We start from the raw sequence: 17,239 nt of genomic DNA, 5'->3' as shown, positions 1-17,239 counted from the left end.
TAACAGAAACATACATTTGTTGGCCACGTGGAGCAGTGATTAGCATACGTTCCGATTTCTTTTAACGAACCAAGAAAAAAAAATTGTGGCCATAATGCCAACCCAGCGGCGTAGTTCATGTGGTTGGAAGGCCTCCTTCCAGGCCTGTCTAAGCATTACAGAGGCCTGCTTAGGACATTACACCTTCCTTTCCATTTAACATAGGGTGAGATTGGAGGGCAAGGCCTTATTTGTAGCTTCCATAAAAGACCCTTCACCAGCCCTCCAAAAAGAAGGAGGCTTACAGGAGTGTATATAAAACACCTACATAATTACTGATAATATAACTACTTCTCACGTCCTTCCTATTGTAGGCATGTTGTAGCACTATACGGGTTCTCGTTTAGGAAGGCCTTCCATACACATTCCCAAAATAATGCCTTTATGATAAATAAAAAAATACGGTATTAAATTTTTATGCTTTTGTTTCAAATTTATTTATTTTTAACATGAAAAAAGGTTAGCGTTCAGAGATATATAAAAACATAAAGAAAATGTCAAGTCACTCCCCAAGATATCACTATATTTGATTCGTCTGGGCTCTATATTCTTTCTGCGTTTCGGTAAATTTATTGTCAAGATCTGAAAGAACTAAAATGCATTAAAAAATTAAAATAATAAAATAAAATTAAAGACTTACCGTTAGAGTTTTATACTTAAGGTTACTATCGCAAATGCGAAACACTTTATAATTTGGAAGACGTACGTACTTTACCAGATCAAGAATTCAACTAACGAATAGCATGTACTGGCGTACGCTAAATTATTATCCACATGGCATTAATGAAAATATTTTCTGACATAAATAGTTATACATTTCAAATGTTGCTATGTTTCATTTTTGTTTTTGTTTGGGGGTAGAAAATGTTAAAATACAATTCCTCTAACATACACGAAATCCTACGCATTCCTAATAGCTTATTTTTGGAAGTGGAAAGCAATGCAATTACATGCCTATTCATTTCTATGATATAACCGTTTTACTTCCAAAGGCATTACAAATGCATTCTAATTATAAATTAATAGGAATGTAAACAATTTTAAAGCTCTCTTTTAAACGAGAGCACAAGACATCTCTCTTGCTATATAATTTTAACACCCATGCTATACAACTTGCTATAAAGAAGGCAGAGAGAATGTCCGTGTGCATAAAATGAAAAAAGTAAATGAATCGCAATGCTTAAATACAGGTCTGATTTTAGAAGGCTTCCGATGAATGTAAAATCAGTACACATGCATGCCTTATAAACACAACTCCTTCCAATTTAATGCATTTAACATGCCTGAATTCGCAAGGTCCTTCTCGATTCCGCCGCTGGGAAAATGATAAACAAAACACATGTCCACACATACATAAAATGCTGCTCTCAAGACGAAAACACACGCTGTTTTTTTTTTTCAAATGTCTATTCTCTTGGTTCCGAATGTCTATTCTCTTTACTCCGAATACTCATTCTAATATTCAAATTAAATAATATTTAGATTTAAGCATATCAAATTTTTGGCCTTATCATAAAACAGTTTTCCGAAACAACATATACAAATAGCTCTCTTTTCATTCTCTCACTGTGTTATGTTGATATCTTTCGTCAACCCTCCCGGTTTCCATCTCTATTTCTTTCTCTATACTCTCTCTCTCTCTCTGAATAAAATATCACAACATATATATGTTTAATCGAAATTTGTAAATTTATATATGTTTACATTCACAGATATTATTTTTATAAAACATTTATGCCCCAAACATAATATATTCTAACATATTAACATATGTGTCCCAAACATTTAGTGTTAGTTTAGGAACATTACATGTTTGCACTTAAATATATTGTGTTTAAAAATTGTGCCCGAAACACTTTTTGTTTATATCGGAACATATAAAAAACATATTTTTCTAACAGTGTATCTTCTTGTAAGTCGATAGTCCGGCTTGTATTTTGGCTCGATGCACGGTTGTAGACGATACACCCAGCTTATTTGCGGCATCTCGGAGAGAGAGGTTAGGGTTTCGCTTGAAACTACCGGCAACTCTCTTTGTCGTCTCAGCGGCTTCCGGTTTTCGATTTCCCCCCGATCCAGACTTCCTGGCTGTCGACAAACGTTCCCCAAACACTTTAATTACATTTGTAACGGTTGATTTGGCAACTTTTAGCGATTTTGCCAGCTTTGCGTGCGAGTATCTCGGATTTTCGCGATGCGCGAGCAAAATTTTGATACGCTGCTCATCTTGCTTGGACGGCATTTTGACAACTGAACAGTGAATTCCAAAATCAAAATAGGAGCAACATTCTACACACACACACACACCTTCAAAATGAGGGGTGTTCAGGTTTTTTAAATGCAAAATTGAAAGAAATACGTCAAGTTTATATTGACCAAATTTTGACCGTATCACCCTTTAGGTCAAGCACCTGGAGTTCCACCGCGAAGTAATGTGGAATCGGTACTGAGGTGGAGCACAACTCCCGTAGCGAATAGGGTCGGGTTTTTAAGTAGGTATTATCGATATATATCGAGCAAGTCCGACATACGACGGAAGACGTTCTTTTTACCCCCCTCTCCGCAAAAAAGAATTAAATTAAATTAAATTTTTAGTAAAGGAAACTCTTATTTGTTTCATTCGTGTTTATCTCAAAGTTCATTCAGTTATATATCAATTAATTAATATCATAGCAAAGAAACGATTTAGCATCATTAACTGAAACGACTTCAGGCGTCGCAGATATGCAACTGCTTCGAGGCAGATGTGTCAAATGGTGTAGTATATGCAGATCCATGCAATATGATAATGGGTGCATTGAAAGTGACAGGGGGGAGTAGTTATACAGTGGGACAAACATTCAAAATTTTTGTACGCCCATTAAATGATTTTTATAATCATGCGCAAATAATGGAGCGTTTAAAAACGTTCTCATTGTCAAGTTTTGTTTTTTATCTGATTTTTGTTTTGTCTACTGTGCATTGGTTTAGTGAAGTAGCCACAGCTTGGTGAATTTAAATTCATTGATAACTTTTATATTTACAACCCCTTTTAACAGTATCTTTGTTTCGAGGATTCTATGCAGTACACATGGCACAGTTAACACACCAAGAAGATTGTCTTAAACATTTTGACATTTAAGGTCAACCAGATGCGAATACAACAAAAAACCTAAAAAGTAATGAATGATAAAAGAAAGTACACATAATGGAGAGTTAAACTTATCCATAACTAAATTTTCAAGTATTCCATTCCATCTTATATGTCTGATTTTTTCTTTTTTTCCATTAACGCCAGACAACAAAAAATTTACGCATAATACACGAACACTCGCTTTACTGGTAATTCCCCTAAATCGAATGGTCCCCCGCCAATTGACGTCAATGACCATTTACGAAAATCTATCTCTTAATTTACTCTACGTTCTAGGAAATCTAATAATGGAGTAGCCTATGTTTATGTTGATCGAGATGCGATGAAATGGCAAAAGATTTATGGCATGTGGTATAAAAAAACACAAATTCAAAGATTTATTACAGCATTGAAAAAAAAAGCGGAACCAGGTCACAGTTTCATTAACCGAAAAAAGGGATATATTGGAGAGATGAAGAAACCAAGTCGACAAATATGGCGGCTAGGCATCCGGATCACGGTTGCCACAGTTGGTAGATTATTTACTACCAAAAATGATAGATTATTTTCTGTTTGGCAGAATTCTTGATGTTATGATATACTTTCTCAAATATTCATTATCCAACTAAATTTTCTATAGAAATTCACATTTTGACAAAATTTTCTATAGAAATAAAATTTTGACAAAATCTTATATGGAAATAAAATTTTGACAAAATTTTTTATAGGAATAAAATTTTGACAAAATTTTCTATAGAAATTCAAATTTTGACAAAATGTTCTATAGAAATTCAAATTTTGACAAAATTTTCTATAGCAATAAAATTTTGACAAAATTTTGGATAGAAATAAAATTTTTACAAAATCTTATATGGAAATAAAATTTTGACAAAATTTTTTATAGAAATAAAATTTTGACAAAATTTTCTATAGAAATAAAATTTTAACAAAATTTTCTATAGAAATAAAATTTTGACAAAATCTTATATGGAAATAAAATTTTGACAAATTTTTTTATAGAAATAAAATTTTGACAAAATTTTCTATAGAAATTCAAATTTTGACAAAATGTTCTATAGAAATTCAAATTTTGACAAAATTTTCTATAGCAATAAAATTTTGACAAAATTTTGGATAGAAATAAAATTTTGACAAAATCTTATATGGAAATAAAATGTTGACAAAATTTTTTATAGAAATAAAATTTTGACAAAATTTTCTATAGAAATTCAAATTTTGACAAAATGTTCTATAGAAATTCAAATTTTGACAAAATTTTCTATAGAAATAAAATTTTGACAAAATCTTATATGGAAATAAAATTTTGACAAAATTTTCTATAGAAATAAAATTTTAACAAAATTTTCTATAGAAATAAAATTTTGACAAAATTTTCTATAGCAATAAAATTTTGTCAAAATTTTGGATAGAAATAAAATTTTGACAAAATTTTGGATAGAAATAAAATTTTGACAAAATTTTGGATAGAAATAAAATTTTGACAAAATTTTGGATAGAAATAAAATTTTGACAACATTTTGGATAGAAATAAAATTTTTACCAAATTTTCTATAGAAATAAAATTTTGACAAAATTTTCTATAGAAATAAAATTTTGACAAAATTTTCTATAGAAATAAAATGTTGACAAAATTTTCTATAGAAATAAAATGTTGACAAAATTTGGGATAGAAATAAAATTTTGACAAAATTTTGGATAGAAATAAAATTTTGACCAAATTTTCTATAGAAATAAAATTTTGACAAAATTTTCTATAGAAATAAAATTTTGACAAAATTTTCTATAGAAATAAAATTTTCCATATAAATACAATTTTGACAACATTTTTTATAGAAATAACATTTTAACAAAATTTTCTATAAAATAAAAATTTGACAAAATTTTGTATAGAAATAAAATTTGGACATTTTTTATAGAAATAATATTTTGACAAAATATTCTATGGAAATCAAATTTTGACAAAATTTTCTATAGAAATAAAGTTTTGATAAAATTTTCTATAGAAGTAAAATTTTGACAAAATTTTCTATAGAAATAAAATTTTGACAAAATTTTCTATAGAAATAAAGTTTTGACAAAATTTTCTGTAGAAATAAAATTTTTACAAAATTGTCTATAGAAATAAAATTTTGACAAAAATTTCTATAGAAATAAAACTTTGACAAAATTTTCCATAGAAATAAAATTTTGACAAAATTTTCTATAGAAATAACATTTTTACAAAATTTTCTATGGAAATAAAATTTTGACAAAATTTTCTAACGAAATAAAATTTTGACAAAATTTTCTAAAGAAATAAAATTTTGACAAAATTTTCTATAGAAATAAAATTTTGACAAAATTTTCTATAGAAATAAAATGTTGACAAAATTTTCTATAGAAATAAAATGTTGACAAAATTTTCTATAGAAATAAAATGTTGACAAAATTTGGGATAGAAATAAAATTTTGACAAAATTTTGGATAGAAATAAAATTTTGACCAAATTTTCTATAGAAATAAAATTTTGACAAAATTTTCTATAGAAATAAAATTTTGACAAAATTTTGGATAGAAATAAAATTTTGACAAAATTTTCTATAGAAATAAAATTTTCCATATAAATACAATTTTGACAACAGTTTCTATAGAAATAACATTTTGACAAAGTTTTCTATAGAAATAAAAATTTGACATAATTTTTTATAGAAATAAAAATTTGACATAATTTTTTATAGAAATAAAAATTTGACAAAATTTTCTATAGGAATAAAATTTGGGCATTTTTTACAGAAATTTTTTTTCTATAGAAATAACATTTTGACAAAATTTTCTATAGAAATAAAAATTTGACTAAATTTTCTATAGAAATAAAATTTGGACATTTTTTATAGAAATAATATTTTGACAAAATATTCTATGGAAATCAAATTTTGACAAAAGTTTCTATAGAAATAAAATTTTGACAAAATTTTCTATAGAAATACAATTTTGACAAAATTTTCTAAACAAATAAAATTTTGACAAAATTTTCTATAGAAATAAAATTTTGACAAAATTTTCTATAGAAATTAAATTTTGAGAAAATTTTCTATAGAAATAAAATTTTGACAAATCTGTCTATGGAAACAAAATTTTTTATAGAAATTAAATTAGTGTCATTTATTTATTTACTGCATTTTGATATAATAATAGATGTCTAAGTATATTATATATGGATTTGAATTTGTTATACCATAGTGTCTTTCTAAATTGTAGCTATGCATAATCATATTTGGCCTGTCCTAGGCTTTTCGAAAAAAAAATGAAAAAAATTTGTGTAAAATACGATTATTTTGTTTGGTATTTTTTGGTAAAATTTTATTTCTGATAGAACAAAATCTTTTTGTAAACAATATAATTAACTGTCACTGGAATAAATGTGTCAGCTTCATATGAGCGGTTTAGAATTGATGACAACATAAAGATGGTTGAAATATATATCTGTCACACTGTACAATTTAAAACTAAATAAAATGATAGAATAGCAAATTCACAAAGAATTAACCGAATAAAGGTCGTCTTGTTTTTGTATTAAATAAAAAAAGACATAAAATTGTGATAAAGGGGTTGTTGATGCAATATAGTTAACTAAATGTGGAGAATATGGTGACTCTTGGATGAAATGTAAAGTGAAATATTTGACGAAAAATATTGTAAAAAATATTAAAACCGGCATAATTGTTTACCATATTCAAAAATCGTATTCCGTTTTTTTTATACCCACCACCATAGAATGGTGATGGGGGTATAATAAGTTTGTCATTCCGTTTGTAACACATCGAAATATCGATTTCCGACTATATAAAGTATATATATTCTTGATCAGGGAGAAATTCTAAGACGATATAACGATGTCCGTCTGTCCGTCTGTCTGTCTGTCTGTCTGTCTGTCTGTCTGTCTGTTGTAATCACGCTACAGTCTTCAATAATGAAGCAATCGTGCTGAAATTTTGCACAAACTCGTCTTTTGTCTGCAGGCAGGTCAAGTTCGAAGATGGGCTATATCGGTCCAGGTTTTGATATAGTCCCCATATAAACCGACCTCCCGATTTGGGGTCTTGGGCTTATAGAAATCGTAGTTTTTATCCAATTTGCCTGAAATTTGAAATCTAGAGGTATTTTATGGCCATAAAGAGGTGTGCCAAAAATGGTGAGTATCGGTCCATGTTTTGGTATAGCCCCCATATAGACCGATCTCCCGATTTTACTTCTTGGGCTTATAGAAACCGCAGTTTTTATTCAATTTACTTGAAATTGGAAATCTAGAGGTATTGTAGGACCAAAAATACGTGTGCCAAAAATTGTGAGTATCGGTCCATGTTTTGGTATGGTCCCCATATAAAACGACCTCCCGATTTGGGGTCTTGGGCTTATTGAAATCGTAGTTTTTATCCAATTTGCCTGAAATTTGAAATCTAGAGGTATTTTATGACCATAAAGAGGTGTGCCAAAAATTGTGAGTATCGGTCCATATTTTGGTATAGCCCCCATATAGACCTATCTCCCGATTTTACTTCTTTGGCTTATAGAAACCGCAGTTTTTATTCAATTTACCTGAAATTGGAAATCTAGAGGTATTGTAGGACCACAAATACGTGTGCCAGGTTTTTATATAGTCCCCATATAAACCGACCTCCCGATTTGGGGTCTTGGGCTTATAGAAATCGTAGTTTTTATCCAATTTGCCTGAAATTTGAAATCTAGAGGTATTTTATGGCCATAAAGAGGTGTGCCAAAAATGGTGAGTATCGGTCCATGTTTTGGTATAGCCCCCATATAGACCGATCTCCCGATTTTACTTCTTGGGCTTATAGAAACCGCAGTTTTTATTCAATTTACTTGAAATTGGAAATCTAGAGGTATTGTAGGACCACAAATACGTGTGCCAAAAATTGTGAGTATCGGTCCATGTTTTGGTATAGCCCCCATATAAAACGACCTCCCGATTTTGGGTCTTGGGCTTATAGAAACCGTAGTTTCTATCCAATTTGTCTGAAATTGGATATCTAGAGGTATTTTAGGACCATAAGAGGTGTGCCGAAAATGGTGAGTATCGGTCCATATTTTGGTATAGCCCCCATATAGACCGATTTCCCGATTTTACTTCTTGGGCTTCTAGAATCCGAAGTTTTTATCATATTTGCCTGAAATTGGAAATCTAGAGGTATTTTCGGGTCATAAAGAGGTGTGCCGAAAACGGTAAGTATCGGTCCATATTTTAGTATAGCCCCCATAAGAACGATCTCCCGATTTAACTCCTTGGGTTTCTAGAAACCGTAGTTTTTATCTGATTTGCCTGAATTTGTAAATATTCTGATATTTTAGGCTCACAAAAACGTGTATCGGATTAAGTTTTTATCGGTCCATTTGATAATGGCGCACTGATCAGAAGGCGCACTGATCATGAAAATTGCTTGAAACTCAATGTAAAATTTCTAGATTTTACTTCCACAGATTTAAGATTTCAAATTAAGACGTTATTTTATAATTTTCTTGCACACTTACAGGAGATGTTAATGATTCCTCTAAAACTCAAACAAAAATGGTTCTTATAAATCCAGAATCTGATATAGTCCTCATAGGTGAAATCTTTAAATTTATCTTCGGGAAGTGTCCTCAAGCCCTCCTGAAATTTCAAAGGAAACCCTAATATTTTGTTCATGGTGGTGGGTATTTAAGATTCGGCCCGGCCGAACTTACTGCTGTATATACTTGTTTTATCTCCGAAATGTTTTTATTTCAACTTCTCTTAATAAGATATCGTGAACCCTAATGATCTTTTTGTTTTATTTACACAAAATGGACTTTGGAATTTTTACACTGGCTTCCCAATTTAGTACAAAATTTCCTTTGCTTTAAACTGCAACTTTTTTCCTCATTACGAATATGCTTATGGTGTTGGCTTTTTAAGTATCGTCTAAATATAAATTTAGTGGAATTTTATTTTTTGAGATTTAGTTTTATTTAATGGAACCAAAAAAATATGGTTTTTGTCGTTATCCATTGCATATGTATGTACGATGCATAAAGATGTTCACGCTTTATTGCATCAACCGTCAGGCGTACTTGAATATTTCAAATTTTGTAGCCCAAAGAAGAACGAAACTGGCCACTCATTCACTCAGTCATGAACTCAAACGAACACTTCGAAAATTATTGTGTGAGGTCTATGTGCAATGCAATGTTTTCGAGATGGGGATTTTGTGATTTTATTTTTATTTCTGTTTCTATTTTTATTTTATTTCATTTTAGCAGCAAGTTTTTAGGTACATATTGGAAATATTTTTCATGTACACAGAAAACAAAAAATATTACCAAAATATCACTTATTAAAAAATTTATTAAAAATTTAATTATAAAAAAATCAATTAATTAATTATACACGTAACTTTTTGATCAAATTAATTTACATGATCCCAATTAACATTTTATTTCATTAAAAATTCAATTTGATTTGAAATTAATTTATTTTGGGGAATAACTACTTTCTATGTACATTGGTTAAGTAAAGGAAAATCCAATTATAATCGGTAAAAGAAATTACAAGAAAATTTATTCCTATAATTAAAAGTGGTTAATTAAAAAGAAAGGTGGCACAAAACGTGACACGGTTTCATATAAAAGATGGCACAGTTTCTCTTTAAAAAACAACGAGTGATATATATTGATATAACTTTATTCTTCTCCTGGTGACAGTTATCAAGATATCGGTCTCTGAAATCTCTACTGCTAAGAATTCCAAAAAGGTTAATTTTAAAAAAGTGGCACAAAACGTGCCACGCTTTTTTTTATCAAGAAAAATATAATTCAATTCATTTTCTTTTTTTTAGAACAGCCGTCGAGGTACTCGCCTCAGGCAGCGTTACCGTCGATAATTCCTATAAATTAGTTATTTGACAACAGAGATAGCATAAAAAGTGCCATGGTTTCTTGTAAAAAAACACACACACAAATTAAATGTGTGTGTCAGAGACAAATACTTTTAAAAAATTCCTAAAAAGTGGTTAATTAAAAAAGTGGCATAAAATGTGCCACACTTTTTATAGAGAAAATACCAATTAATAGTAGAAGAATGACATCAAATGACCCTAAGTTAAATCAAACATTATTTGTTATGCTTTTACCGGGTCAATAAACTTCCAATTCCATTAAAAATATATTCTTCGAATTGGGCATCTAGTGGTCATATGCTTCTTTTGTTGCAACAAAAACACAAACAAAACATAAATCTTATTGTGGGGAAGTCCATTAAGAAAATCTGTTCTATGTCAAATTTCAAATAAAAAGAAAACAGAAAAGTCAGTCAAAATGCCACAAAAATCAGGTGATTATCCATACCAAAGTTTATTTTTCAATTAATGCTAGGCGCCAAAAGGCTTAAGATTTATGACAATGTTTTTGTTTTATACAATGATCAATGTTTTTTTATACAATGAAAATTTTGTCAAATTATTTTTTTCTATCGAAATTTCTGTCAAAATGTTATTTCTATAGAAAATTTTGTCAACATTTTATTTCTATAGAAAGTTTTGTCAAAATTTAATTTCTATAGAAAATTTTGTCATATTATTTTTTTCTATCGAAATTATTGTAAAAATTTTATTTCTTTAGAAAAATTTGTCAAAAATTTATTTCTATAGAAGATTTTATCAAAATTTTATTTCTATAGAAAATTTTGTCAAAATTTTATTTCTATAGAAAATTTTCTTAAAATTGTATTTCTATAGAAAATTTTCTTAAAATTGTATTTCTATAGAAAATTTTGTCAACATTTTATTTCTATAGAAAATTTTGTCAAAATTTTATTTCTATAGAAAATTTTGTCAAAATTTTATTTCTATAGAAAATTTTGTCAAAATTGTATTTCTATAGAAAATTTTGTCAAAATTTTATTTCTATAGAAAATTTTGTCAAATTTTGAATTTCTTTAGAAAATTTTGTCAAAACTTTATTTCTATAGAAAGTTTTGTCAAAATGTTATTTCTATAGAAATCTTTGTCAAAGTTTTATTTTAATAAAAAATTTTGTCAAAATTTTATTTCTATAGAAAATTTTCTTAAAATTGTATTTCTATAGAAAATTTTCTTAAAATTGTATTTCTATAGAAAATTTTGTCAACATTTTATTTCTATAGAAAATTTTGTCAAAATTTTATTTCTATACAAAATTTTGTTAAAATTTTATTTCAATAGAAAATTTTGTCAAAATTTTATTTCTATAGAAAATTTTGTCAAAATTTTATTTCTATAGAAAATTTTGTCAAAATTTTATTTCTATAGAAAATTTTGTCAAAATTGTATTTCTATAGAAAATTTTGTCAAAATTTTATTTCTATGGAAAATGTTGTCACAATTTTATTTCTATACAAAATTTTGTCAAAATTTTATTTCTATAGAAAAATTTGTCAAAAATTTATTTCGATAGAAAATTTTATCAAAATTTTATTTCTATAGAAAATTTTGTCAAAATTTTAATTTCTATAGAAAATTTTGTCAAAGTTTGAATTTCTATAGAAAATTTTGTCAAAATTTGGATTTCTATAGAAAATTTTGTTAAAATTATATTTCTATAGAAAATTTTGTCAAAATTTTATTTCTTTAGAAAATTTTGTCAAAATGTTATTTCTATAGAAATCTTTGTCAAAATTTTATTTCTATAGAAAATTTTCAACATTTTATTTCTATGAAAAATGTTGTCAAAATTTTATTTCTATGGAAAATGTTGTCAAAATTTTATTTCTATAGAAAATTTTGTCAAAATTTTATTTCTAAAGAAAATTTTGTTAAAATTCTATTTTGACAACATAGAAAATTTTGTCAAAAAGTTATTTCTATAGAAATCTTTGTCAAAATTGTATATCTATAGAAAATTTTCTCAAAATTTTATTTCTATAGAAAATTTTCAACATTTTATTTCTATGGAAAATGTTGTCAAAATTTTATTTCTATGGAAAATGTTGTCAAAATTTTATTTCTATAGAAAATTTGGTCAACATTTTATTTCTATACAAAATTTTGTCAAAATTTTATTTCTATAGAAAATTTTGTTAACATTTTATTTCTATAGACAATTTTCTCATAATGTTATTTCTATAGAAAATTTGGTCAAAATTTTATTTCTATACAAAATTTTGTCAAAATTTTATTCCTATAGAAAATTTTGTCAAACTTTGAATTTCTATAGAAAATTTTGTCAAAATTTTATTTCTATAGAAAGTTTTGTCAAAATGTTACTTCTATAGAAATCTTTGTCAAAATTTTATTTTAATAAAAAATTTAGTCAAAATTTTATTTCTACAGAAATTTTTGTCAAAATTTTAATTTCTATAAAAAATTTTGTCAAAGTTTTATTTCTATAGAAAATTATGTCAAAATTTGAATTTCTATAGAAAATTTTGTTAAAATTTTATTTCTAGAAAATTTTGTCAAAATGTTATTTCTATAGAAATCTTTGTCAAAATTTTGTTTCAATAAAAAATATTGTCAAAATTTTAATTTCTATAAAAAATTTTTTCAAAATTTTAGTTGCTATAAAAATTTTTGTCAACATTTTATTTCTATAGGAAATTTTTTGTCAAACTTTTATTTCTATAGAAAATTTTGTCAAAATTTTATTTCTATAGAAAATTTTCTCATAATTTTATTTCTATAGAAAATTTGGTCAAAATTTTATTTCTTTAGAAAATTTTGTTAACATTTTATTTCTATAGAAAATTTTGTCAAAATTTTACTTCTATAGAAAATTTTGTCAAAATTGTATATCTATAGAAAATTTTATCAAAATTTTATTTCTATAGAAAATTTTGTCAAAATTTTATTTCTATAGAAAATTTTGTCAAAATTTTATTTCTATAGAAAATGTTGTCAAAATTTTATTTCTATAGAAAATTTTGTCAAAATTTTTTTTCTATAGCAAAGTTTTCTTAAAATTGTATTTCTATAGAAAATTTTCGCAAAATTTTATTTCTATAGAAAATTTTGTCAAAAATTTATTTCGATAGAAAATTTTATCAAAATTTTATTTCTATAGAAAATTTTGTCAAAATTTTATTTCTATAGAAAATTTTGTTAACATTTTATTTCCATAGAAAATTTTGTCAAAATTTTTTTCTATAGAAAATTTTGTCAAAATTTTATTTCTATAGAACATTTTGTCAAAATTTTATTTCTATAGAAAATTTTCAACATTTTATTTCTGTAGAAAATTTTGTCAAAATTTTATTTCTATGGAAAATGTTGTCAAAATTTTATTTCTATAGAAAATTTTGTCAAAATTTTATTTCTATAGAAAAATTTGTCAAAAATTTATTTCGATAGAAAATTTTATCAAAATTTTATTTCTATAGAAAATTTTGTCAAAATTTTATTTATATAGAAAATGTTGTCAGAATTTTATTTCTATAGAAAATTTTCAACATTTTATTTCTGTAGAAAATTTTGTCAAAATTTTATTTCTATGGAAAATGTCACAATTTTATTTCTATAGAAAATGTTGTCAAAATTTTATTTCTATAGAAAAATTTGTCAAAAATTTATTTCGATAGAAAATTTTATCAAAATTTTATTTCTATAGAAAATTTTGTCAAAATTTTAATTTCTATAGAAAATTTTGTCAAAGTTTGAATTTCTATAGAAAATTTTGTCAAAATTTGGATTTCTATAGAAAATTTTGTTAAAATTATATTTCTATAGAAAATTTTGTCAAAATTTTATTTCTTTAGAAAATTTTGTCAAAATGTTATTTCTATAGAAATCTTTGTCAAAATTTTATTTCTATAGAAAATTTTCAACATTTTATTTCTATGAAAAATGTTGTCAAAATTTTATTTCTATGGAAAATGTTGTCAAAATTTTATTTCTATAGAAAATTTTGTCAAAATTTTATTTCTAAAGAAAATTTTGTTAAAATTCTATTTTGACAACATAGAAAATTTTGTCAAAAAGTTATTTCTATAGAAATCTTTGTCAAAATTGTATATCTATAGAAAATTTTCTCAAAATTTTATTTCTATAGAAAATTTTCAACATTTTATTTCTATGGAAAATGTTGTCAAAATTTTATTTCTATGGAAAATGTTGTCAAAATTTTATTTCTATAGAAAATTTGGTCAACATTTTATTTCTATACAAAATTTTGTCAAAATTTTATTTCTATAGAAAATTTTGTTAACATTTTATTTCTATAGACAATTTTCTCATAATGTTATTTCTATAGAAAATTTGGTCAAAATTTTATTTCTATACAAAATTTTGTCAAAATTTTATTCCTATAGAAAATTTTGTCAAACTTTGAATTTCTATAGAAAGTTTTGTCAAAATGTTACTTCTATAGAAATCTTTGTCAAAATTTTATTTTAATAAAAAATTTAGTCAAAATTTTATTTCTACAGAAATTTTTGTCAAAATTTTAATTTCTATAAAAAATTTTGTCAAAGTTTTATTTCTATAGAAAATTATGTCAAAATTTGAATTTCTATAGAAAATTTTGTTAAAATTTTATTTCTAGAAAATTTTGTCAAAATGTTATTTCTATAGAAATCTTTGTCAAAATTTTGTTTCAATAAAAAATATTGTCAAAATTTTAATTTCTATAAAAAATTTTTTCAAAATTTTAGTTGCTATAAAAATTTTTGTCAACATTTTATTTCTATAGGAAATTTTTTGTCAAACTTTTATTTCTATAGAAAATTTTGTCAAAATTTTATTTCTATAGAAAATTTTCTCATAATTTTATTTCTATAGAAAATTTGGTCAAAATTTTATTTCTTTAGAAAATTTTGTTAACATTTTATTTCTATAGAAAATTTTGTCAAAATTTTACTTCTATAGAAAATTTTGTCAAAATTGTATATCTATAGAAAATTTTCTCAAATTTTATTTCTATAGAAAATTTTCTAAAAATTTTATTTCTATAGAAAATTTTCAACATTTTATTTTTGTAGAAAATTTCGTCAAAATTTTATTTTTATAGAGAATTTTCAACATTTTATTTCTGTAGAAAATTTTGTTTGTTTCGAATTTATTTCGGCATAAGCCGGCTATCAATGTAAAACCTTTTTTCGGAGGGTTCAAGTGTGGTTTTTGTTGGGTTTAATAAACTGCCCGAATATATTCTGATAATTGGTTGATAGTTTTGCTGCAAGTAGAGGATGCTGATGAGGAATGTGGTAATTCCGAAAAGTGCGTCCATCCAACCATCTTGCAGTGTATAGGGCTTTGCCCAAATAAATTTGACAAACATTATTTTCCTCTGTTGGTTAAGCTACACTTGTAGTTTAGTCAATGTATGGTTTTAAGCTGCAATAAAAAAACAACATCAATGCTTAAACCAACAACCAACAATAACAAAACAAATTTGTAAAAAATGTTTCTATAGAAAATTTTGTCAAAATTTTATTTCTATAGAAAATTTTCTCATAATTTTATTTCTATAGAAAATTTGGTCAAAATTTTATTTCTATAGAAAATTTTGTTAACATTTTATTTCTATAGAAAATTTTGTCAAAATTTTACTTCTATAGAAAATTTTCTCAAAATTGTATATCTATAGAAAATTTTCTCAAATTTTATTTCTATAGAAAATTTTCTCAAAATTTTATTTCTATAGAAAATTTTGTCAAAATTTAATTTCTATAGAAAATTTTGTCAAAATTTAATTTCTATAGAAAATTTTGTCAAATTATTTTTTTTTCGAAATTTTTGTCAAAATTTTATTTCCATAGAAAATTTTGTCAAAAGTTTATTTCTATAGAAAATTTTGTCAAAATTTTATTTCTATAGAAAAATTTGTCAAATTATTTTTTCTATCGAAATTTTAGTTCTATAGAACAATTTGTCAAAAATTTTTTTCTATAGAAAATTTTGTCAAAATTTTATTTCTATAGAAAATTAGAAATATAATTTGACAATATTTTTTTCTATCGTATTTTTTCTCAAAATTGTATTTCCATAGAAAATTTAGTCAAAATTGAATTTCCATAGAAAATGTTGTCAAAATTTTATTTCTATAAAACACTTTGTAAAAATTTTATTTCTATAGAAAATTTTGTCAAAATTTTATTTATATAGAATTAACATATTATTCAAAACTTTATTTTTATAGAAATTTTTGTCAAAATTTTATTTCTTTAGAAAATTTTGTGAAAATTTGATTTCTATAGAAAATTTTGTGAAGATTTGATTTCTATAGAAAATTTGTGAAAATTTGAATTTCTATAGATTTTTGTTTTTCAAAATTTGTATAATATTTTGTTCCCTAGAAAATAAATGCCTATGGATGTAGACGTAAATGAATATCCACTTTACTGATCACATTCATTTAATACAATTTTGTTGTATTTAGCCTTTTTTGCTTTAAGTACCTGCTTAATCCCTTGTCATAAAATGATAGCTAGAGATAGTTTTGCTATATCATAAAAATTAAAACAATGAAAAAGAAAAAGGTTTCCCCTAATGACATTTCAATTACATTTGGATTTTGTAGGCTAGAATTTTTTGTTTTGGTTATAGGCCATTAAGAAATCATGTCAAAAGGGCCTAGAGGATTTTGAAAATTTAGGTATCTCTATCTACAATAAATTTTACCTGTTTTGAAAGATGATGATGATGTTGTTGAGTACTTTGTGTTGTATGATGCAATGAAGAACCACTACTACGTGGATAGATTAATTTTGATCTATAGACCGTAGAAGGTGTTGAATTGGTAACAGGTTGAGATGTTACCAAATGACTTCGTGTTGATGTTACCACCATTTTTGATGATTTTTTATTTTAAGTTTTCTTAGTTGTTTTTTTTCCTATATTTTTAAAATTTTTTCTTATTTTAAATATTGCACAATATTTTTTTAATGATATTTTCACCAAATATCAAAAACAATTTCACATTTTGTTAAACTGAAAATAGGTTTGCTGAATTTGTTGTAATTTTAAATAGACATTTTTTTCTATTATTTTGAATTGCATTTTTCATGTCGTTGTGTGGTGTATGCCAAGTTTTCATTTCTTTTTTATTTGGTAGAAATTAGATAGAAATACATTTAAATGTTTA

The 17,239-nt window shown here is 25.2% G+C and overlaps 1 protein-coding gene and 1 long non-coding RNA gene across 9 annotated transcripts in view; both read right to left on the bottom strand.

Annotated features, from left to right (window-relative positions):
* The window catches only part of Sarm (sterile alpha and armadillo motif), a 309,482-nt gene that overhangs the window by 182,421 nt on the left and 109,822 nt on the right, over positions 1-17,239 (bottom strand). The window contains exon 1 of one of the 8 annotated variants that reach the window (XM_075308455.1): positions 16,777-16,962. The exons of the other annotated variants lie outside the window; for them this stretch is intronic. Coding sequence (XP_075164570.1) covers positions 16,777-16,944 — 168 coding nt within the window. The 5' untranslated portion in view covers positions 16,945-16,962. Of the gene's footprint in view, positions 1-16,776; positions 16,963-17,239 lie in introns of those variants that run through there. 8 annotated transcript variants of the gene reach the window in all.
* LOC142236927 (uncharacterized) lies at positions 447-1,079 on the bottom strand. Its single transcript, XR_012722262.1, has 2 exons — positions 680-1,079; positions 447-621 (listed from the first exon to the last, which is right to left on the bottom strand). It is a non-coding gene; the product is annotated as an uncharacterized LOC142236927 (long non-coding RNA).

The sequence above is a fragment of the Haematobia irritans genome, chromosome 4 (genome assembly GCF_050003625.1).
Source record: "Haematobia irritans isolate KBUSLIRL chromosome 4, ASM5000362v1, whole genome shotgun sequence".
NCBI lineage: Eukaryota > Metazoa > Arthropoda > Insecta > Diptera > Muscidae > Haematobia > Haematobia irritans.
The sequence above is the reverse complement of the archived record's forward strand: the minus strand, read 5'-3'. Positions and strand labels throughout refer to the sequence as shown.